Genomic DNA, 25,955 nt, shown 5'->3' with positions numbered 1-25,955 from the left:
TCATCTGCAACAACAATGTGGACTTTTATAAATTAACTTTCACTTTTAAATTAAATTAACGTTTGGCCATTAACTTTTAAATGCATCATTATGCATTAATATATGGAGAGTCTCCGCATTAAAGACCCGCGACTGCAGATCAATGTGCTTCTGCATTTCTCTCCGATATGATAGGAAATTAAATGAAATGTGGAAGATTTTAAAGGTGAACTATGCAGGGTTTTTTAGCTTAATTTACCTTAACTGAACAGTCATTGGAATGGTTATATGACTTTTTTCAGGTTGAGTGGTGGTCTTCTCACACCCCCCTAGCGCCTGTGAGCGGAAAAAACACCCTTGCAACTTAGGGACGACTGGCCGCCGGCCTCAGCGTCAGGAAGTATCGCGTGATATCAGATCTCACGATGTAACGAACTGCTTTACGGCACTGCACACATACACTATTTATATCTAAACATTTATATGCTAGCCTTCTGTGTATCATACATACCTCAGTGGACATGGCTCTGTGCGTTCGCTGGCTTCTTTGAAAACAAACGCACATGACCAGAGGGAGAAGATGGGAGGGGGGAGAGTCGCCAACGAGTTTTGACGACAGTGTTGTCAAATATCTATTCCGAAGCTGTAGGGGGAACTCTATAGATAAACCCGTGAGCAAAAAGCGAGATAACAGCGAAGAAATTGCCAAAACTGCATAGCGCTGCTTTAACTGTAACAAGATGACTGACAAGCCAGTTTACGGTAATAGAGAGCAACCGTTAGAGACACAATTGTATGATGTGATTGTTTGTCCCAAAGCTTGTCTACTCTTTTGCTACACACTCAATAGTTTTCTTCACAAAAAGAGTATACTTTTAAGGCGTAGTATAAATAGGTAAATAGGCAGCACTGATGTTAAATCCATCTCTTTTGTCCAATTTCTACAACTTCTGTCCTGATTTCTTCGAGGGAAGGGTCTATGGGCAGGTAAATGTATGGGTTTTGTCAGATCTTTTGATCTAACGGACAAAATAAGCTAACATAATTTACATTTGAACGCACACAGAAACGACGGAAAAACATACGGAGAGCAGCAGCTTTTGTTTCTCCTCTGACAGCCGTAAGACCACACTGAACGCTGTGAATGCGTGTTAGAAATCAGGAATGCTGAGAGAATATAGAGCTTGGTAAGCATTTCCTCTTCAAACCAAATTTGTGTAAAACCCTGTCTGGCTAGCCTACTTCCCATAATGTTTACGCCAGGGGTCTGCAAGTAAGTTTGGCATCGGACCAAAAAAAATTTTGCCACTAGATGGCGGGCCAGAACATAATTCAAGAAATTGATGAAAAATGCAACTAGAATTGTCTGTGACAGACTGTTACAGTGTCTTTTGTAACTGGTAGTGAGTTGTTACTCGGTGTTAATTCCTGTTGTAGGACAGTGATTAACAAAAAGCCACATTTGTGTGGCGTTGTCTGGGTTTTACACTGGATAAATTAATAAAGCAGTAGTGACACGTAACCTGGCAAGTATCTTCATTCACCAACTTGCAACAAAGTCCACCTTGCTAAAACACACATATGTGGGAGATACGGAATGGATTAAAAATAACTTTTAATAATAACTTGATAATAAAAGAGGACTTGAGGGGGTTCCAACAGTTTGAGGATCTGTCATAAAACTATCCCTTAAATGCTTAAATGATCACTATATATAAATACATGGTATTTCATTCTGCAATGGTGCACTGTGTTAGCAGCTTATGGTCCAGTGTTTTAGTGTCTAGGGGCACTACAGTTTACGTTCCATTGGCTTTTATTCATATCCATGTAAATGCAGGAGACTGGAAAAATGCATGTTTCTAGCATGATATTATCTGGTCCATTTGTTTTTTTGTGTTTTTTGATCAGGTAAATTATGACTAAATTATGACAGAACAATAGTACGCAGAGATGAAGAATATTACAAAATAGAAGATTAAGCAAGGATAATGTAAAGATAGTAAAAGGGCATTACATAGACAGGGTAACACACAGCAGCAAAAAAAAAACATTTTAATAGTACAGTGACCGGGGGAGGGAATTCCAGAGTTTGGGTGCAATAACACTAAATGATCTACCTCCCATAGAAGAGAGGCGACAGAGGAACAGAGAGAAGGCCAGATTCAGATGACTGAAGTGATTGGGTCGAGATGTAGGGGAGAAGCAGATTGCATTGATAGCTAGGAGCCAAGCCATGCAACGATTTGATCCATCAAACAACATTTAATGTTTATCATATTGCGTAATCACAATGGATCTCATTCACTAATAATTACGTGGATTATTTTGTATTTGTATGCACTTCTCATGAAAAATCTAAATTCTAATCTAAAGCCTAATTCACAACATGTTCGTACACTCATGAATTTGTTCTTAACATCGTTCTGATGTTAGTGAATTTGGAGTATTCTAAATCAACGGCCATGTGCACAAGGTTAGTCATTTGCATAAAACACACCCAAACCATCTCCTTATAAGGGCTTTCTGCACATGCTTTCCTTACAGCCTTTCTTCACTCTCGTCAAATTTGCCGCTGTTTGCAGCCTCGCCAGTTCTCACGATAAACACCTTTTATACAGACCCAGATTACAGACCTCTCATTAGCCAGCTGTACATACGCGTATATATGCGTTATTCAGAGAAACCTCACAGTTAAGCTATAACACAGCTTTTCTTATTCCTCAAAGGGATAGTTCACCCAAAAATTAAAATTACCCCATGATTTACTTATCCTCAAGCCATCCTAGGTGTAAATGACATTCTTCTTTCAGACGAACACAATCAGAGTTATACTAACAAATGTCCCGGCTCTTCCAAGCTTTATAATGGCAGTGAATGGCCGTTTATGTTTTGAAGTCCATTAAAGTGCATCCATTCATGATAAAAGTGCTCCACGCGGCCCTGGGGGGTTAATAAAGACCTTCTGAAGCGAAGCGATGCATTTGTGTAAGAAAAATATCCATATTTAAAACTTTATTGACTAAAAATCTGGCAGTACGCATTCCGTACGCATACTACGCAAGTCGACTTACTCCACAAGAGTAACCAGTGATGCATGTATGATGAAGGATGTAGGAGTATCGTAAGTTTAGACGCCTCTCGTGGTTCAAACAAACAGGGATGTGGGAAACAAATTCAAGCTCCTCCGACATTTCTCATTAGAAAGGAATTTCTAATTCCTGACTGGTGTTTTGTTTTGGTCTATCCTCTGCACTTCCGCGTTCGTCATTATGTTGTGCGTCGGGTCAGGGGTTAATCTTCCACCGTAAATCAATGCGTACAGCCGTCTGCCGGAAGCTAGTTATTTTAGTAGATAAAGTTTTAAATATGGATATTTTTTTTACACAAACTCATCGATTCACTTTTCAGAAGGCCTTTATTAAACCCAGCAGAGCTGTGTGGATTACTTTTATGATGCATGGATGCACTTTGATGGACTTCAAAACACAAACAGTCACTCACTGCCATTATAAAGCTTGGAAGAGCCAGGACATTTTTTTTATTATAACTCCGATTGTATTCGTCTTAAAGAATAATGTCAAATACATGTAGGATGACTTGAGGGTGAGTAAATCATAGGGTAATTTTCATTTTTGGGTGAACTAACCCTTTATCTGTATATGATGGATTCCTTCCTTTCTTGTATTTAAAATGAATAAGATTAAATTACATTTTATTATTTAGTAATTTTATTATATAATTTTTTATATGGATTATATAATATAATTAATGCAACATACTTCAATTTGTGTGTACGTATGCTTAGTGAATGAGACCCATTATAATTTTGGCCAAATTTTGCAACTCAAAAAATAAATAGTTTTTTGTCTTTCTCACTGGTTGATACATTAGCAGCTTTTTCAGTAGTGTGGTGTGATGATATACAGTTCCAATAGTGTCAGCTACTGACAAAGCTTCAAGTCAACCTATGAAAGGGAAAGTCTCAGGTACATACGAAACCCTGGTTCCATGAATACGGAATAAGATGTTTTGCAGCTTAGCCACACTCACTCTTTGCTGTGCAGAAGCCACACTCCCTCTTTTTTTTTTACAGAAATCTGGGAGATGCTGTCTCAGTAGCCAGTGCTAATCCCCTAATTCCCATAATGTCAGCGACTGATCCAGCATCTTACTCCCTATTCAACGAATTTTGGTGCCAGATTTTGTCATATGGAATGACAAAGTTTACTGGACAAACAAAAGTGTGAAAAAAACGTTGAAAACTTGAAGCGTTCTGCAGTTTACTAACGTAGCTTAACACCTACAGTAGTTTAGTATGTTTTTGCAACTGCTGGCAAGTTTGGCCACTATATTGCACTTAATTAAAAATAACTAGAATGTTATACGTGCTGCATATCTATAATCAATTTGATCTCTATCTGTATTTCTTCCAGATCTAGTGAATGTGATAGAGATGGAAGATGACCGCCGTTTTCACAAACTGACACAAGAGCAGGTGGAGACTTTGGACCAAGTTCTTACAGAGGTCATTCCCATTCATGGCAGGGGCAATTTCCCAACTCTTGAAATCAAGCCTAAAGACATAATCCATGTGGTCAGAGACAGACTGATTTTGAAGAAAATCAAGGTGAGAGATGTACGTCTAAATGGCTCTACAGCCAGTCATGTGCTGGTCAAAGAAAACGGCACCAGCTATAAAGATTTGGATATCATCTTTGGTGTGGAGCTTCCCAAACCGGAGGACTTCCAGATTATTAAGGAGGTGGTTTTGGGCTGTCTGCTGGACTTTCTACCTAAAGGAGTCAACAAAGATAAAATCACAGCTCTCACCATGAAAGAGGCATATGTACAAAAAATGGTCAAGGTGTTCACTGAGCATGACCGTTGGAGCCTTATCTCCCTCTCAAACAATAGCGGGAAGAACGTAGAGCTCAAGTTTGTCAACTCTCTACGACGACAGTTTGAATTCAGTGTGGACTCCTTTCAGATCATCCTGGACAGCATGCTACAATCTTATTTGGATGCTGAAAGGAGGAAGTTTGAAGAAGGGCAAGAGGGCCAGGACTCTTCTTCAGCTCAAACAAAAGGGATTCAGTCAGCCCTAATGGATGAACCATTCCTCAGCTCTTGTGACATAAAGCATTACCAGAAAAGCGACACTGACATGTCCTCCAAAACTGAAGACATGCAGACTTTCTACGACTCTCAGTGTTATTGTAAAATCAGTCAGAAAGAACAGTCTAAATATTCAGAAAGAGAACCAACTTGTGAAATAGACAAAGATGTTGAAAAAGAGATTGTTGAAACTACAACTATGCCTGTACCTATGGAGCAAGTATCAGAGCACCCTGTAACAGTGCATGTGGAGGAAAAGAATGAACTTCATGAAAATGTGTCTTTGCGTACAGAGACACTGCTAGAGGTAAATACAAACGAAATAGGCATTAACTCAGGAGGGGGAAATGAACTGGTAGTAGTAAAAACCATGTCTGTTAAGGAAACAAATCCCCCAGTTAAAACATATATTAGTGAAATGGATTCTGACATGTTAGACATAGAGGCAGTTAATTCCAAACCATGGCTTGAAATGGTACATACTGACTTCTCTTGTCTTTCAACAAAAGGGACCTTTGGTGAGCGATGCCCATTCCAACCTGCTCCCATTACATTTCTTACACAAGCAGCACTAGAATCATATGCTGAGTATCCTCTACCACCCCCTGCCAAGAAAAACAGCCAAAATTCACAAATGGTTGTTCTCAAGCATTCCTCACCCAAACCTCCTCGGAAAATGTCCAAAAAGACAACTCCTGTGCCATGTTCACCAGAAAAGTCTGTGTCAAATAATTTGGATGTTAATACTTGTCAAATTTTGCCTCCACCTAAAGCTTGCCCAAATGAATCATTACCTATGCAGGTTAAATTGTCAGGTTTTACCACAAAAAGCTTTGAATTATCCAGTTCATCAGAAAAAGACTCTAAAGAGTCAAAAGAACTGTCCACTTGTACTGGAGCTTTTACTGTTGCTCCTCCAGAGAGGGGTATGCATTCAGAAGAGACACTGTACACGAGTCTATCACCAGAGGAAAGCCTTCAAAGTCGAGTGCAAAGCTCAGAACCAGAAACTGGTGAAGCTACACATGTCAATATAGTCATCCCTTCATCCAATCCCAATAATCTCCCCAAAGATCAAAACAGGATACACCAGCCTTTTACCGAAAGTGTTGAGACAGCACAGTGTCAGGCAATGGTACCTCTTATCAATGTGAATTCTGAGCCTTTACTTCAGGCAAATGACAGTTATCACCTCAACTTAGCCTCTCCCAAAAAGGAAGACAATGAGTCATGTGCCCAAGTTGATGACCCCACATCACCAATTTTTTTTACTTCACCCTCAGTTTCTAAGTCAAACTCTAAGGCAACAAATTGTGGCTCTCAGATATTGAAACCACTGTCTGCAGACCATACTGTTGATTCAGAAGTGGCAGGGACCAATTCTTTGTGTTCTGAACATGAGGTATCACCTCAAGTTCACAACTACCCCGTGTCCACCCTGCAGACTCAGGAACTTCTTGTGCCAAGTCCACAAACTAAAGAACCTCCAGAACTATTCTCATATGTATTAGAACCACTTGTTTCTTTACCAGAGGTTCAAAGTCTCACTGTATCAGCACCACATTTTTCAAAGTCACTAGAACCTTCCATATCCTCAACAGCAACAGAGACTCCTAGAATCTTAGAACCTCTTTTAGAACCATCAGCTATATCTCTGGATGTCATGGAGAAGTCCTCTGAAGTATTCCTCGAAGTTCTAGAACCATCTGAAGTACTTTCACAGGTTTTGAAACCCTCTGCAGTATCAATGTCACATACGTTAGAAACGTCCATGTCCTCAGTAAGTGAGGCGGTGGTTTCCAAGGTATCAGATCCATCAGCTTCAGACATTAACATGCCCATACTCCCTTCCAAAAAGTTGCCTTGTATTACAGTGATGGCAGAGAGCATGTATGGTGACTTTGAGCAGGCTATGGATCACCTACGTTACCGGCTAATTGCAACACGCAACCCTGAAGAGATCAGGGGTGGAGGCCTGCTCAAGTACAGTAATCTGCTTGTCCGGGACTTTAAACCTGCCTGTGAAACTGAAATTAAGACACTTGAGCGCTACATGTGTTCACGTTTTTTTATTGACTTCCCTGATGTAAACGAGCAGCAGCGCAAGATTGAATCGTATCTGCGCAACCATTTTATTGGAGAAGAGAAAAGCAAATATGATTACTTGATGACACTTCGGAGAGTGGTCAATGAGAGCACCGTGTGCTTGATGGGGCATGAGCGCCGTCAGACTCTCAATATGATTACCATTCTAGCGCTCAAAGTCCTGGGTGAGCAGAATATCATTCCTAATGCCAATAATGTTACCTGCTACTACCAGCCTGCACCATACATGACAGACCACAACTTCAGTAACTACTACATTTCAAATGGCCAGTCCCCACTTATATACCACCCCTACCCACTACACATTCACATGCAGACTGGACTAGTTTAGGTCTATGTACATTTCCACTACAAACGATCTACCCTTGAGCTTGGGTCCAAACACTTAACTGAAAAAAAAAAAATGAAAAAAAAACAAACAGTTTGAGGTCCTAAGGGTTGGACAATGGGATGTCTCGATTAATAACTGATGATGACCACCACTGAGAATTTTACATAAAAACATTGGAGCTGTTGCTCTAGCAATATGAAGGTTAAAAACATGTGTCTCATGCATTGAAAACAACAATGACAAGATAAATGGTTTAAAAACAGGAAGACAGAAAAAGACGGCAATATATAGTGACTATAAAACTAAAAATTAGAAGGAAAAAAACTTTGCTAGGCCTGCTCTTCTCTTATCAGAGGTACCTGAAAAGTCTTGTTTTAACACAGAAACAAACAGAAACACTGATAAAGACTAATGCTTTTGATAGAAAAAAACTATTTTCAATAATTTAATGCTTAATTGGCATGACAAAAAGTGCAAGGGAAATAATCAGCATGCAGCCAATGCTATATTACATATTAAAGTACTTTTGTTGTCTGAAACAATTAAACTAATTGTTCCTGTCTTGTTTTGCTCAAAGAAAGTTCAGTAAGATCAGTGTTCCATTCCTTTTTTTCTGATTTCTGTTTGAATTAAGTATTTTATATGTTGTGATATTTCTTAGTTCATCTACTGGGTGTCTGCTTTTTCATTTATAATATATGCTTATTAGTAGATTATAATTGATGTATGACTGGGGGTGTCCAATCCTGCTCCTGGGGGGCCACTTTCCTGCAGCATTTAGCTCCAACACACCTGCTTGGTTGGACGTTTCCAGTAACCCTAAATACCTTGATTAAAGTTTTAGTTGTGTTTAATTAGGACAAGAGCTAAACTCTCCTGGAAGGTGGCCCCTCCAGGAGCAAGACTGGAAACTCCTATGCACTCATTATTTCACCAGGATCATACATCTTCAGAAAAAATCTTCAGAAAAAAGTTTATCTGCCCAATGTCTACATTTCATCTTTTCTAATTTCTGCAGTGATCTGCACATTTATTTTATTTATTTATTTGTTTATTTATTTATTTATTTATTTATTTATTTATTTATTTATTCATTCATTCATTCATTCATTCATTCGATTTGTTTGATTTGTTTGTTTGTTTGTTTGTTTGACCAAAATGTAAAATGTGCTTTGGAATGAACTGAATTGATGGGCAGGAAAAAAATCACAAGTTTAAGAGAGTGAGATGCAAATGTTACTTCCAATCGTGGACAAGTACAAAAAAGAAAACAGACCACAAAAAAATATCTATGGCACACAAATTTTGATTTAACATGGAGAGTAACAAGCAGTCTTCTTGATTTTTCTTTCCTATATAATGTAAATTTAGCCTAAAAAGAATCCATGCGAGGACATTAAATGATGTTATGTAATATTTATTTGTATTTAACAGAACCATCAGTGGTGCTTAAGACTTAAATACATTTCCACTCTTTTTTACATATTTGTGACAAAAATGCATATATTTTTCCAAGAATGTATGTGTAGTACTATATTAGAGCATACATGAAAGATTACACCAGCCATATACACAGTATACACAAATACACAGATAAACATAAACTGAAACTATAAAGTCAGGACCAAAACTATAAAAGTGTACATTGTGGGACATCAGTATGGCATGAAAACTAATGTCTTCAAAATGTATTAAAGAGATTTGCCTAAGTAATCATTTTTTCAGAAGCTTGTATGATATTTTGGCTTTATTGAAATTGTATAAAGAAATACAATTTATTATTTTTAGGTTATATTGAAAATATAGTTAACAGTGTTAGCATACATTTGATCTTATACAATGCAAACATTTAATAGATCTTACAGAGATCTCATCACTGGTATAGCTATTCAAACTTGTGGAGTTTTTTGTTCCTGTGCAGACCTACAGTTTTGTAAAGTATTGGCTTGACTGTATGATGATTTCTTGTCTAACATTCTGTTTTACCTTTATGTAATTGTCTACCTATGAAATGCAGCCAAAACCTGTAGTAGCACTGTGCTTAGAAATAGGTTTAGACTGAAATTGTTTACCAAGATGATGTACACCCATCATGAAATCCTTAAAACAGTTTATATGACCAAAATTATTTTTGCAGGAAAACATTAGTGCCTAAATGAGCAGGAGAAAGCTGTAAAGTAGGTGAAGAGAAAGGACAACACTCCTGTAAATGCAGCCGTCATTTTTTTTTTTTTTTTTTTCTCAGGTGTACATTTTCTCCTTTTCTCATGCTATTTGTGTTGATGTCAAATGTAGTTGTTTGCTGTGGCTAGTTTTTGTTCATGTAATAAAAAAGGATCCAAAAGATCCACTTCATCACAAATTAGTATTGTTGTTTTGTTTTTGTAAAATATAAGATAACATATAGCATCTATTCATTTTGTGTTGAACTTCTTCCTGGTTTTCTTGTACCAAACGAATGATGATTGAAGAGCAGAATCAGTTTAGAAACGCTCGGCTCCGTGTGCTGCACACTTCCTTACATACCCATGTTACGGGGAGTGGTTCGCGATGCAAATCTCACTCGCCTATATCCATTGGCTTGTTTTGTTACAACTCGAAGGTGGATTGGGCTCTCAGGCGATATCCCAATTTGTCGGTCGTTCTGCCGTAACATCGAATTTGACTTAAGTCATTATTCATAAAAAATAACTGTAACTCAAACTTATATTTACTTAACTAACACTACAACAATATATTGGGATATAATTTTACCATTGTGACATTTATGTTGGGGTATGGTTTTCAATTTATACAGCCACAATAATTGTATTCACATTACACTATTTAGACATGTTTGAGCACATAACCCAGCCCTACCCATTTGTACAGTAGTGGCCAAAAGCTATGTCTGGAGAGGATATTTGCACACTATTTGCATTTAATGACACTTCAGATTCAATGAAACAATCAAAATATGAGGAGAATGTTATATTGTGAAGAAGAATACACTAAAGTTGCTTAAGGTATTAAAAAGACAAAATTATCTGGCAAGAAAGCCAAACTCCAGCATTTATTGAAATGTATTTTTATTTTTTTATTTTTTTTGCATTATGCAAAGAGGGCATATGAAAACACAAAGTTCACAGGAAATAAACCATAAATCAACTACAGTGTAAGCAGTTAATAATATTTTGTTGGTTGTTTTTGATTACAGCATTCCTCTGGCCATTGACTCACTAAACTTTATGAATATGTCATTCTTAACTACTTTCCAATCCCCCTTAAGTTCTTCCCAAAGTTGAGCTTCATTGGAAGACCTGCATGATTTATCACAATTCAGGTTTATAAGTTTCCAAAGATTCCCAATGTCTTTAAGGTCAGGGGACTGAGGAGGGGACTGAAGATTTAAAAATGTTGCATTTGCGGTGTGTTTGGGATCATTATCATGTTGGAAAATACTCATTTGATCTCCAAACAGATCCTCCATACTTGGCTATATTTTGTTCAGCAGGTTGTTAAATTTTCACTTGGTTGGACTACAGAACACAGCTCAAATCTAAAACCCAGAAAATCTAATAATATAGCTAATACCTGCCACAATAGTGATTCATTGACTTATTGGCTGGGAATAATCAGTGCAAGCTTGGTATGTGCACTTGACCAAAAATGGCATCTACACAATTTAGTATGTTTCAGTGGGTCATGATAAATGGTACAATTGGAACTTGAAACAAGTACATTAGTTGAAAAGTGGTAGGTATAGGGTAGGGGTGGAGTTGGGTGCTCCAAAATATCTATAAAAGTATACATATTTATAAAGTCATTTCTACTTTTATAAATGCATGGTGGTGAGAAGTCGAACTAACCATAGGGTCTGGTTCTTGTGGTCTTTGCTGAGTATCTGTGCCAATGGCTGTCGTGTCGACAAGGTCTTCACATGGGATCTGTCTCTAGGGCTTGCATAGTAGTTATGGTCTCTGCTGGCATTCAGGTAGGTTGTGGTCGTCACTAGGAGCAGGTCCACCATCTTAATTGGATACGTAACAGATCCGGCTGACTATGGTGACCTCGGGATAAGAATGAAACAGAGAGACTAATATAAGCATAGAAGCACATCTTTTAATGATGTAACAAGTACATCGGGTGTTATGGGATTTGTGTACTCTGTTCTGGATGACCTAATTTATGCAGCTGAACATTCCTTTAACTGATTCTAATCCTTTAATGCAAGATGTGAAGGGGGCCAAGGTGACCAATATCAGGTTTTAGATCATTAGAGATTATAAATGAAACCATTAGTTTCCAAAGCTTTCAATGTTTTTCACCTATAGTTTTGCTCCAAAGACGAAAATGATATTTCACTTGCACTCTTGACTCTATGGCAGCCCATAGAACCACTTGCTGGAAAGTTGTGAAATTTGGCATAAAGAGGACAGTTTCATCATTAACCACAGCACATTTTCTAACTCAATCCCTCTAGCACCATCTACTGTCCACATTTTCACTCATGTTTATGATAATAACTTTTGAATCATAAGGGATGGAAATATAATTATTTTTTTCTGATTCATTGAATTTTACCAAGAGCATGTCAAATCTCCCCAAAGCTTTCACATATTGTGGCAAATCTAGGTAAATGTCATCACAAGCTTGACCTGAGGCTACTTGCATTGTTTTGACACAGCACCAAATGAAATATTTATATTTTTGCTTATAAGTTCTGAATGGTTTGCCCAGAAATCAAGAAACTAGTAGATCCAGTAATCCAATCCAATAAACTAGTAATCCAACCAGACTGACAGATTCCTTGAGTCATACAGAGAACAGTGATACAAATTATGCCATATTTGGCTGAAATTGCTGTCTGCCATTTTTAATTTCTTTGGAAACCTTTTTAAACTTTTTGTAGACTGTTGGTTCAATTTTCACCAAAATTGTTTCAGATCATCTTAGAACCATTAGGGCTGGGTAAAAGATAGATAGATTGTAGATTTCTCAATTTTAATAATTTCTCGTTTTGATGAACCGCTGTCGATTCTTAAATCCCAAGAATCGATCTTTTAGTCTATGCTGTTTTCAGTTGATGAATGAACAAAAGTTTCTAGTGTGCCTCCCATCCAATAAATCACAATAAGCTTTGTGCTTTGTTACTTTTGATATTAAATAAAGTCGCATCTTTCAAATTCAGTCAATTTTGTATCACAATATTCAAACAATAAGTACCTCTTTAGTGCTGTTTCATGTTGTGTGACAGATCGCTGTAGAGCCTCAGTTCAAGTGGCACGTAATCCATTTCATATCTAATGTAATTTCTCATGTTTCAACCACAAAAAGACACAAATAAAACTTGTAAACAATGTCACATGACGTTACATTTACCTCAGAAAAGACATTCAATGTCCACAGACACGTTAGTCGGCTAGAAAAATTAACTATAGTTTCTATGAACTCTATACTTTCTTTTGTGTAATTTAAATGTAAGTAGCCAGTTCAGTCAGTTCATTTTAACCTTTAATATTATAGTAATGTATCAACTGGGGTTGATGTAAAAACTGTATCGTTTACAGCATTAGTTGACAGATTTTTTTTTTCTTGAGAATATTTTCCATGTACTGTACCAGAGACATACTCCAATTAATCGATATCGAAGTCGATTCAGCTCACAAGCTTGTGAATCAAAATTGAATCAAATCATGAAATTTGTGTCAATACCTAGCCCTACGAACCTGTGTCACAGTCACCGTATCTGCACTACATTACCCATAATCCCGCCTGGCACTTACCTGCATGCTCACCTGCATGTTACATGTTACTGCAATTACTATCACACACACATCTTCCTTATCTACAGTTCTGCTACTTAAGTACACACCTCGTACCAGTTCAGCGTCTGTTTTTTTTTTTATTCTTTTTTTTTTTTACGTACATTGTTTGGACTACTTACTTACCTACCTACCTACCTGACTCCAGCTATTTCTCGCCAACGTTATACTCTAGCGATTTCAGAACGTTATACTGTTATACTCAGGCGATTTCTCGCCAACATTATAGGGGACCGCAGGGCACAACCTAATGTGGAGTTAAATGTAACAGGGACCTTTTACATAGTTAGTCAGGGTCAAGCAGGTTGTGTTTCCGTTCTTTTTCTTGCTGCCAGAAGACGGTCTCCCTGTCACTTGGTGTTCTGTTTAGATTGTCTTCATTGGACTTGTCCGCCTGTCATCACGTCACGTGTCTTAAGTTCATCCGTATCACCTGTGCTTAGTTAATCATCATCCTCATCTGTATCACTTGTGTTCTGGACGTTTGTGAAAATGGACGATAGGGCCAGAGTAATCATCCTGGCTCAGGAGAGCCCTAACCTTTTTAGCGCAATTTTCCACCGGACAAATTGCGATTGTTAACTCATGATTTCTGTTCTGTGCGTCTGTGCGCACCAATCTTGCACTTCTATCTACTCCTCAACCAGACCACCTAGAGACTTCGGGTTTTCGGCATTATGTTAAGGAAGGTCTAATCTCGGGAACGCACAAAAAAAATCCAGGAAAAGATTTACTATCTCTTAGTGTTGTGATCCCATGAGGTGAGAAAATTGCGCTAAAACACTCACTGAGTTTTTATTACTTGTTTCATTTGTGAAGAGCTTTATGTGTCTTACCGCCACCAGCGCCCTGGACGTCGAGACCCTAAGGACCCTGTTCTGGATCGGGGCAGCTTTCCACCACCATAGTGACCTCCCAGACACCACAGGATTGGACTGGAAAGAGACCGTCAATAGGTGTCTGGAGAGCATCGCTCCCCGATCCAGAACACTGCCTGACCAGCCTGATCTTCACGTCATGCCTGACGGAATTATTTTGTAAGTAAAAGTTTGTATTGGAGCTTTTGACTCTTCGTCTTATTCTGCCTACACCACACCGTGACACTCCTGCAGATTTGTGGAAAGTTTTGATAAGATTTCGTGAAGATTCTGGACAAAGAGTGTTTTGACACCATGCAAGTACATTTTTTTTTCATCGTTTGTTTTTTTCGGTTTCTGAGTTGGGTGTGTATGTCACCAAATCTTTGCATTAACTTTATATTACCTTAATCACTGTCTTGTTGGCTAAAACATAGCACCATTTTGAAATATATCAGCAACTCCTAGCAACTGTTAGCTAGGCTTAAAATATTTTTTACATAGCGGGGGTTAGATGTAGCACAGTGTTATAACTAAGCCGCCAAGTGTACAATGATAATGAAAGAACAACTTTTCAGGTTAGAGTATTTATTTACATATTTATTTTGCCACATTTAACTTTGTTGGACTTTCACAAACAATGTTGGAATTTATATGTCAAAGTATGATTTTTTTCACATTTGTTTACTCTGCATTGATCACTTTTTTTTTCATGCAAAAACCCTTTAAAATTAGATTTTTGAGCTCGTTATTATTATTATTATTATTATTATTTTTGTATAATAATTTTGCATGCAGCTGCCACACACAAATATAATTCAATTGCAATTACAATATTTGATTCTTTTATTTATTTATTTATTGCAAAACTGTGCAGCCCTTTCCTATATCTCTATCCATGATATTGATCCATAAAAGAAAGATAATTGGATGAGGGATAGATGTATATCTATCTATACAGATGTACAAACAAGATCAAACTATACAGATAATTTAGTACTGAATTATGTGTGTTACACACAAGTGTTACAACTAACCCCTCTGTCTGTTACAATTAACCAATTAATATGGGGTAAGTTGTAACATTTGCACTTCTGTCAATTTCAGTGCAACTGTATGAAAATGGTAGGTCCTAGAAAAAACTTTAAGTGTTCATTTGTAGCAGAGATGTGTATGTTGCTTGTGTAAAAAAAAAAGATTAATCTAACTTAATTATTTTTTTAATAATTGAGCCAAAACCAAAACGTGTTAGGTTGTGCCTCGCTCTCCCCTACTCCGCCGATTTCTCACCAATGTTATACTCCGCCGATTTCTAGCCAATGTTATACTCCAGCGATTTTTGTCCTACATCATTCCTCCATATTTAACACATCAATGAAGTAGATGGCATGATGCCAAGCTGATTCTGGGGCTGTAACTCTGCAGCGCTTTGGTATATTGAACTCTGCAGCAAACTTTGTGTCCGTCATTGTATCCTCACACTGAACACACAACATCAATTTAGCAACAGTGCCAGCTATTGGTCAAAAGGGATAAGCAATTAAATCATATTTCTAGATTTGTTGGGCAATTTTGACAAAAGTGATCTAAAATTGTCTTTAGTTATTCATTGTCACAGTTGGTCTGATGCTCCCAGCTATGGTTGCATAACTTCTCATTATGCCTCTTCTGTGCTTGGCCCCTTAAATGCTGTATGTCTGTGTGGTCACCGTGATTTTGCCAAGTAAGATGTGTTCCTGGATCAACAAATTTTGTTGATCCTGGATTAACATTTAATCAACCAATCACAAGCCTCTGATGTCATCAGTGTGTGCCGACCAAATCCAATCGGTCCATTTTGAACCTTCCCTCCTCTCTTGCCTCGGGCTGACTGACAAAAGGTAAGTTATTTTGTCTGTCCTCTTTCTTTGACCCTCTCTGCAACTAAAAATCTGACTTTGTAAATGTATTTATTCACAAAAAAAATCCTGAAATAGAACACTTAAATGGCATAATGTAATGCAACCCTGAACATACATGCAACAGCCATGAGCCGTTTAGCTAATAGCTAATCTTACTTTACTCCATAACCCTAAAAGTCTTCTTTCTCTCATACCTTTACACACAAATACACATTTAATATTTAATAAAATGTTATAATAATGTTTAAAAATTTCAATAAATTCCAGGTCTTTAAAACAGATTACTATGATTTTAGTCTGAATGAAGTGTGCAAAAAAAGTATATGACATTTAAAAAAACAGTAGAATAATTGCTTTTTGAATCTGATTGTAATCAATATTTTGATAATTGCTATCGTCATCATTTCAATATGGGGTAGATTCGCTAGTGTTGATCCAGGACCATCATGATCATTTTAATACAGGGTAGATTCGCTAATGTTGATCCAGGACCATCATGACCATTTCAATACGGGGTAGATTCGCTAATGTTGATCCAGGACCATCATGACCATTTCAATATGGGGTAGATTCGCTAATGTTAATCCAGAACCATCATGATCATTTCAATACAAGGTAGATTCGCTAATGTTGATCCAGGACCATCATGACCATTTCAATACGGGGTAGATTCGCTAATGTTGATCCAGGACCATCATGACCATTTCAATACGGGGTAGATTCGCTAATGTTGATCCAGGACCATCATGACCATTTCAATACGGGGTAGATTCGCTAATGTTGATCCAGGACCATCATGACCATTTCAATACGGGGTAGATTCGCTAGTGTTGATCCAGGACCATCATGATCATTTTAATACAGGGTAGATTCGCTAGTGTTGATCCAGGACCATCATGACCATTTCAATACGGGGTAGATTCGCTAGTGTTGATCCAGGACCATCATGACCATTTCAATACGGGGTAGATTCGCTAATGTTGATCCAGGACCATCATGACCATTTCAATACGGGGTAGATTCACTAATGTTGATCCAGGACCATCATGACCATTTCAATACGGGGTAGATTCGCTAGTGTTGATCCAGGACCATGACCATTTCAATACGGGGTAGATTCGCTAATGTTGATCCAGGACCATCATGACCATTTCAATACGGGGTAGATTTGCTAATGTTGATCCAGGACCATCATGACCATTTCAATACGGGGTAGATTCGCTAGTGTTGATCCAGGACCATCATGACCATTTCAATACGGGGTAGATTCGCTAATGTTGATCCAGGACCATCATGACCATTTCAATATGGGGTAGATTCGCTAATGTTGATCCAGGACCATCATGACCATTTCAATATGGGGTAGATTCGCTAATGTTGATCCAGGACCATCATGATCATTTCAATATGGGGTAGATTCGCTAATGTTGATCCAGGACCATCATGACCATTTCAATATGGGGTAGATTCGCTAATGTTGATCCAGGACCATCATGACCATTTCAATATAGGGTAGATTCGCTAATGTTGATCCAGGACCATTTCAATACGGGGTAGATTCGCTAATGTTGATCCAGGACCATCATGATCATTTCAATATGGGGTAGATTCGCTAATGTTGATCCATGACCATCATGACCATTTCAATATGGGGTGGATTCACTAATGTTGATCCAGGACCATCATGACCATTTCAATACGGGGTAGATTCGCTAATGTTGATCCAGGACCATCATGACGATTTCCATAATGGGTAGATTTGCTAATGTTGATCCAGGACCATCATGATCATTTCAATATGGGGTAGATTCACTAATGTTGATCCAGGACCATCATGATCATTTAAATATGGGGTAGATTCACTAATGTTGATCCAGGACCATCATGACCATTTCAATATGGGGTAGATTCGCTAATGTTGATCCAGGACCATCATGACCATTTCAATACGGGGTAGATTCGCTAATGTTGATCCAGGACCATCATGACCATTTCAATACAAGGTAGATTCGCTAATGTTGATCCAGGACCATCATGACGATTTCAATATGGGGTAGATTCGCTAATGTTGATCCAGGACCATCATGGTCAGTTCAATACGGGGTAGATTCGCTAATGTTGATCCAGGACCATCATAACCATTTCAATACGGGGTAGATTCGCTAATGTTGATCCAGGACCATCATGACCATTTCAATACAAGGTAGATTAGCTAATGTTGATCCAGGACCATCATGATCATTTCAATATGGGGTAGATTCGCTAATGTTGATCCAGGACCATCATGACCATTTCAGTGTGGGGTAGATTCACTAATGTTGATCCAGGACCATCATGATCATTTCAATATGGGGTAGATTCGCTAATGTTGATCCAGGACCATCATGACCATTTCAATATAGGGTAGATTCGCTAATGTTGATCCAGGACCATTTCAATACGGGGTAGATTCGCTAATGTTGATCCAGGACCATCATGATCATTTCAGTATGGGGTAGATTCGCTAATGTTGATCCAGGACCATCATGACCATTTCAATACGGGGTAGATTCGCTAATGTTGATCCAGGACCATCATGACCATTTCAATACGGGGTAGATTCACTAATGTTGATCCAGGACCATCATGACCATTTCAATACGGGGTAGATTCGCTAGTGTTGATCCAGGACCATGACCATTTCAATACGGGGTAGATTCGCTAATGTTGATCCAGGACCATCATGACCATTTCAATACGGGGTAGATTTGTTAATGTTGATCCAGGACCATCATGACCATTTCAATACGGGGTAGATTCGCTAGTGTTGATCCAGGACCATCATGACCATTTCAATACGGGGTAGATTCGCTAATGTTGATCCAGGACCATCATGACCATTTCAATATGGGGTAGATTCGCTAATGTTGATCCAGGACCATCATGACCATTTCAATATGGGGTAGATTCGCTAATGTTGATCCAGGACCATCATGATCATTTCAATATGGGGTAGATTCGCTAATGTTGATCCAGGACCATCATGACCATTTCAATATGGGGTAGATTCGCTAATGTTGATCCAGGACCATCATGACCATTTCAATATAGGGTAGATTCGCTAATGTTGATCCAGGACCATCATGATCATTTCAATATGGGGTAGATTCGCTAATGTTGATCCATGACCATCATGACGATTTCCATAATGGGTAGATTTGCTAATGTTGATCCAGGACCATCATGATCATTTCAATATGGGGTAGATTCACTAATGTTGATCCAGGACCATCATGATCATTTAAATATGGGGTAGATTCACTAATGTTGATCCAGGACCATCATGACCATTTCAATATGGGGTAGATTCGCTAATGTTGATCCAGGACCATCATGACCATTTCAATACGGGGTAGATTCGCTAATGTTGATCCAGGACCATCATGACCATTTCAATACAAGGTAGATTCGCTAATGTTGATCCAGGACCATCATGACGATTTCAATATGGGGTAGATTCGCTAATGTTGATCCAGGACCATCATGGTCAGTTCAATACGGGGTAGATTCGCTAATGTTGATCCAGGACCATCATGACCATTTCAATACGGGGTAGATTCGCTAATGTTGATCCAGGACCATCATGACCATTTCAATACAAGGTAGATTAGCTAATGTTGATCCAGGACCATCATGATCATTTCAATATGGGGTAGATTCGCTAATGTTGATCCAGGACCATCATGACCATTTCAGTGTGGGGTAGATTCACTAATGTTGATCCAGGACCATCATGATCATTTCAATATGGGGTAGATTCGCTAATGTTGATCCAGGACCATCATGACCATTTCAATATAGGGTAGATTCGCTAATGTTGATCCAGGACCATTTCAATACGGGGTAGATTCGCTAATGTTGATCCAGGACCATCATGATCATTTCAGTATGGGGTAGATTCGCTAATGTTGATCCAGGACCATCATGACCATTTCAATATGGGGTAGATTCGCTAATGTTGATCCAGGACCATCATGACCATTTCAATACGGGGTAGATTCGCTAGTGTTGATCCAGGACCATCATGATCATTTTAATACAGGGTAGATTCGCTAGTGTTGATCCAGGACCATCATGACCATTTCAATACGGGGTAGATTCGCTAGTGTTGATCCAGGACCATCATGACCATTTCAATACGGGGTAGATTCGCTAATGTTGATCCAGGACCATCATGACCATTTCAATACGGGGTAGATTCACTAATGTTGATCCAGGACCATCATGACCATTTCAATACGGGGTAGATTCGCTAGTGTTGATCCAGGACCATGACCATTTCAATACGGGGTAGATTCGCTAATGTTGATCCAGGACCATCATGACCATTTCAATACGGGGTAGATTTGCTAATGTTGATCCAGGACCATCATGACCATTTCAATACGGGGTAGATTCGCTAGTGTTGATCCAGGACCATCATGACCATTTCAATACGGGGTAGATTCGCTAATGTTGATCCAGGACCATCATGACCATTTCAATATGGGGTAGATTCGCTAATGTTGATCCAGGACCATCATGACCATTTCAATATGGGGTAGATTCGCTAATGTTGATCCAGGACCATCATGATCATTTCAATATGGGGTAGATTCGCTAATGTTGATCCAGGACCATCATGACCATTTCAATATGGGGTAGATTCGCTAATGTTGATCCAGGACCATCATGACCATTTCAATATAGGGTAGATTCGCTAATGTTGATCCAGGACCATTTCAATACGGGGTAGATTCGCTAATGTTGATCCAGGACCATCATGATCATTTCAATATGGGGTGGATTCACTAATGTTGATCCAGGACCATCATGACCATTTCAATACGGGGTAGATTCGCTAATGTTGATCCAGGACCATCATGACGATTTCCATAATGGGTAGATTTGCTAATGTTGATCCAGGACCATCATGATCATTTCAATATGGGGTAGATTCACTAATGTTGATCCAGGACCATCATGATCATTTAAATATGGGGTAGATTCACTAATGTTGATCCAGGACCATCATGACCATTTCAATATGGGGTAGATTCGCTAATGTTGATCCAGGACCATCATGACCATTTCAATACGGGGTAGATTCGCTAATGTTGATCCAGGACCATCATGACCATTTCAATACAAGGTAGATTCGCTAATGTTGATCCAGGACCATCATGACGATTTCAATATGGGGTAGATTCGCTAATGTTGATCCAGGACCATCATGGTCAGTTCAATACGGGGTAGATTCGCTAATGTTGATCCAGGACCATCATGACCATTTCAATACGGGGTAGATTCGCTAATGTTGATCCAGGACCATCATGACCATTTCAATACAAGGTAGATTAGCTAATGTTGATCCAGGACCATCATGATCATTTCAATATGGGGTAGATTCGCTAATGTTGATCCAGGACCATCATGACCATTTCAGTGTGGGGTAGATTCACTAATGTTGATCCAGGACCATCATGATCATTTCAATATGGGGTAGATTCGCTAATGTTGATCCAGGACCATCATGACCATTTCAATATAGGGTAGATTCACTAATGTTGATCCAGGACCATCATGACCATTTCAATACGGGGTAGATTCGCTAATGTTGATCCAGGACCATCATGACGATTTCCATAATTGGTAGATTTGCTAATGTTGATCCAGGACCATCATGATCATTTCAATATGGGGTAGATTCACTAATGTTGATCCAGGACCATCATGATCATTTAAATATGGGGTAGATTCACTAATGTTGATCCAGGACCATCATGACCATTTCAATATGGGGTAGATTCGCTAATGTTGATCCAGGACCATCATGACCATTTCAATACGGGGTAGATTCGCTAATGTTGATCCAGGACCATCATGACCATTTCAATACAAGGTAGATTCGCTAATGTTGATCCAGGACCATCATGACGATTTCAATATGGGGTAGATTCGCTAATGTTGATCCAGGACCATCATGGTCAGTTCAATACGGGGTAGATTCGCTAATGTTGATCCAGGACCATCATGACCATTTCAATACGGGGTAGATTCGCTAATGTTGATCCAGGACCATCATGACCATTTCAATACAAGGTAGATTAGCTAATGTTGATCCAGGACCATCATGATCATTTCAATATGGGGTAGATTCGCTAATGTTGATCCAGGACCATCATGACCATTTCAGTGTGGGGTAGATTCACTAATGTTGATCCAGGACCATCATGATCATTTCAATATGGGGTAGATTCGCTAATGTTGATCCAGGACCATCATGACCATTTCAATATAGGGTAGATTCGCTAATGTTGATCCAGGACCATTTCAATACGGGGTAGATTCGCTAATGTTGATCCAGGACCATCATGATCATTTCAGTATGGGGTAGATTCGCTAATGTTGATCCAGGACCATCATGACCATTTCAATACGGGGTAGATTCGCTAATGTTGATCCAGGACCATCATGACCATTTCAATACGGGGTAGATTCACTAATGTTGATCCAGGACCATCATGACCATTTCAATACGTTGTAGATTCGCTAGTGTTGATCCAGGACCATGACCATTTCAATACGGGCTAGATTCGCTAATGTTGATCCAGGACCATCATGACCATTTCAATACGGGGTAGATTTGTTAATGTAGATCCAGGACCATCATGACCATTTCAATACGGGGTAGATTCGCTAGTGTTGATCCAGGACCATCATGACCATTTCAATACGGGGTAGATTCGCTAATGTTGATCCAGGACCATCATGACCATTTCAATATGGGGTAGATTCGCTAATGTTGATCCAGGACCATCATGACCATTTCAATATGGGGTAGATTCGCTAATGTTGATCCAGGACCATCATGATCATTTCAATATGGGGTAGATTCGCTAATGTTGATCCAGGACCATCATGACCATTTCAATATGGGGTAGATTCGCTAATGTTGATCCAGGACCATCATGACCATTTCAATATAGGGTAGATTCGCTAATGTTGATCCAGGACCATTTCAATACGGGGTAGATTCGCTAATGTTGATCCAGGACCATCATGATCATTTCAATATGGGGTAGATTCGCTAATGTTGATCCATGACCATCATGACGATTTCCATAATGGGTAGATTTGCTAATGTTGATCCAGGACCATCATGATCATTTCAATATGGGGTAGATTCACTAATGTTGATCCAGGACCATCATGACCATTTCAATTCGGGGTAGATTCACTAATGTTGATCCAGGACCATCATGATCATTTCAATATGGGGTAGATTCACTAATGTTGATCCAGGACCATCATGATCATTTCAATATGGGGTAGATTCACTAATGTTGATCCAGGACCATCATGATCATTTCAATATGGGGTAGATTCACTAATGTTGATCCAGGACCATCATGACCATTTCAATATGGGGTGGATTCGCTAATGTTGATCCAGGACCATCATGACTATTTCAATACGGGGTAGATTCGCTAATGTTGATCCAGGACCATCATGACCATTTCAATACAAGGTAGATTCGCTAATGTTGATCCAGGACCATCATGGTCAGTTCAATACGGGGTAGATTCGCTAATGTTGATCCAGGACCATCATGACCATTTCAATACGGGGTAGATTCGCTAATGTTGATCCAGGACCATCATGACCATTTCAATACAAGGTAGATTCGCTAATGTTGATCCAGGACCATCATGATCATTTCAATACGGGGTAGATTCGCTAATGTTGATCCAGGACCATCATGACCATTTCAATACGGGGTAGATTTGCTAATGTTGATCTAGGACCATCATGATCAGTTCAATATGGGGTAGATTCGCTAATGTTTATACAGGACCATTTCAATACGGGTTAGATTCGCTAATGTTGATCCAGGACCATCATGATCATTTTATTTTGGCATAATAATTAAATAATAAATTGTATTAAATAACCCAAATCTGTCATGATTCCCATAAATTAGCATGGTAATCAAATTTTCCAACATTTCTACTGTAGTTACAGTCAAATTGTAAGTTAATTGAAATCTTTGCGTTTTACTACTTATTACAGTGTTGGATTAAATCTAGATCTACTATTTTGTATTGTAGGAAGTGCTACTGTAATTGTAACTGTAAATCTTAATACTCAGTTTAAGGAAAAATAACTTAGTTATGCACTGTAGTCACATTTTACAGTGTCTAGTAAAACTTTTTTGGATACTTTTGCCTTCATTTATATAATTAATTAGCTTAACCCACATTTCTATTTTATTCTTGAAGGGGCTATATGTGGAATTCACTAACCCTTGTTATGCTTACACAGACAACCTAGGAATCAGGGAAGGTCTCGTTTTTTAAGCATCATAGTAAACATTGGCAATAAAAAAGTGATTAATATATGAAAATTCTTACATATAGCCCCTTTAAATTGTTTACAGAAATGCTTCCTAATGAACTGTGACATTCTTGTTTTCCAGCTTTCAACGTATGATTCAACATGACTAGTAAGGGTGCACATTCCGTATCACATATACATACATACCCTTTTAAATTTGTGCTAATGACTTTTATACACATACCCTATATACAGATATACAACCTTGGGAGTCCTTAGTGGGCTGTGTTGGGCCAAATAGCATTTCAGCTGCCCATTTAAAAGCACTGTATGAGCCAGGCTACATACCAGATGTGGTGAGCTAAAAGTGTATTTATTAATTGCAGGTGTATTTCAGAATTTTATGATTTTTTTCAGGTTCTAACTAAAGTTATCAATAGGTAATGGATGCTCTCATGAGTATCACCTGCAAGGTATGCAATATATAATATATGTCTGTATGTATATATATGTATGTATATATGTATGTATGTATTTACAGTGCTATGCATAAGTTTAGACACCCATGCTAAAGTTGACTAAAAAGAGGAATAAAAAATCATCTTTTGGAAATTGAACTTAATGCCTTAATTAAAAAAATTGGGAAAAATCCAACCTTTAAGGACACCAATTTTCTTTGTGAATGAATAATGTATCGTAAATAAATAAATGTTCTTCCTTAAAATACAGGGTGCATAAGTCTGGATACCCCTATGTTAAATTCCCATAGAGGCAGGCAGATTTTTATTTTTAAAGTTAAAAAAGTTTTTAAGTTATAAAGTTCCCTTGGCCTTTGGAATTAAAATAGCCCCACATCATCACATAGCCTTCACCATACCTAGAGATTGGCATGGTTTTATTTCAGTTAGCCTAATAGCTGGTTTGATTTGCATTGAGAGATGATCTTATGGAAAGTACCCCATGCCAATCTCTAGGTATGGTACCGTACATACATTTTCAATGGAGGGACAGAAAGCTCTCGGACCAAATCTAAAATATCTTAAACTGTGTTCCGAAGATGAACGGAGGTCTTACGGGCTTGGAACGACATGAGGGTGAGTCATTAGTACATCATTTTCATTTTTGGGTGAACTAAGGCTTTAAGGTTGTTAAATCTGACAATAAGCTTTTATGTTTGACATTTTGTTTATACAGATGGTTCATCTCTTCAAAATGTTCCCAATTAATCGAGAACTAATTTAATCAGGGGCCTTTTATTTCTGTAAAATACCCTTATATTTGTGTTATATTAGTAATTTTGTTAAATCAATATGCTAAGTGTAAAATAAGATTCTTGCATCTTTAATATGTGGAATAATTAAAAATGTTTTATTTGATGAATGGTGTATGATTCCTTCTTATGAACACAAACAGAAACATACCACATGTCATCTAGCCACATTGCAATGGTACTGTAACGGTAATAATTAATAATAGATCTAAAATATCAAATTTACATTGACAG

At 38.3% G+C, this 25,955-nt stretch overlaps 1 protein-coding gene and 1 long non-coding RNA gene across 2 annotated transcripts in view; both read left to right on the top strand.

Moving 5' to 3' along the window:
- The window catches only part of tent5d (terminal nucleotidyltransferase 5D), a 31,110-nt gene extending 23,014 nt beyond the window's left edge, over window positions 1–8,096 (top strand). Inside the window, exon 2 of the mRNA XM_079892351.1 lies at window positions 4,416–8,096. Coding sequence (XP_079748477.1) covers window positions 4,436–7,534 — 3,099 coding nt within the window. The 5' untranslated portion in view covers window positions 4,416–4,435 and the 3' untranslated portion in view covers window positions 7,535–8,096. The remainder of the gene's footprint in view (window positions 1–4,415) is intronic.
- Window positions 8,097–16,007: 7,911 nt separating this feature from the next.
- On the top strand, window positions 16,008–25,702 carry LOC307171549. The gene is made up of 5 exons (XR_013823566.1): window positions 16,008–16,075; window positions 24,594–24,620; window positions 24,869–24,924; window positions 25,509–25,545; window positions 25,646–25,702. It is a non-coding gene; the product is annotated as an uncharacterized lncRNA (long non-coding RNA).
- The last annotated feature ends 253 nt before the right edge of the window (window positions 25,703–25,955 follow it).

Source organism: Squalius cephalus, assembly GCF_949319135.1.
Source record: "Squalius cephalus genome assembly, chromosome: 14".
Lineage (NCBI taxonomy): Eukaryota > Metazoa > Chordata > Actinopteri > Cypriniformes > Leuciscidae > Squalius > Squalius cephalus.
The sequence above is the reverse complement of the archived record's forward strand: the minus strand, read 5'-3'. Positions and strand labels throughout refer to the sequence as shown.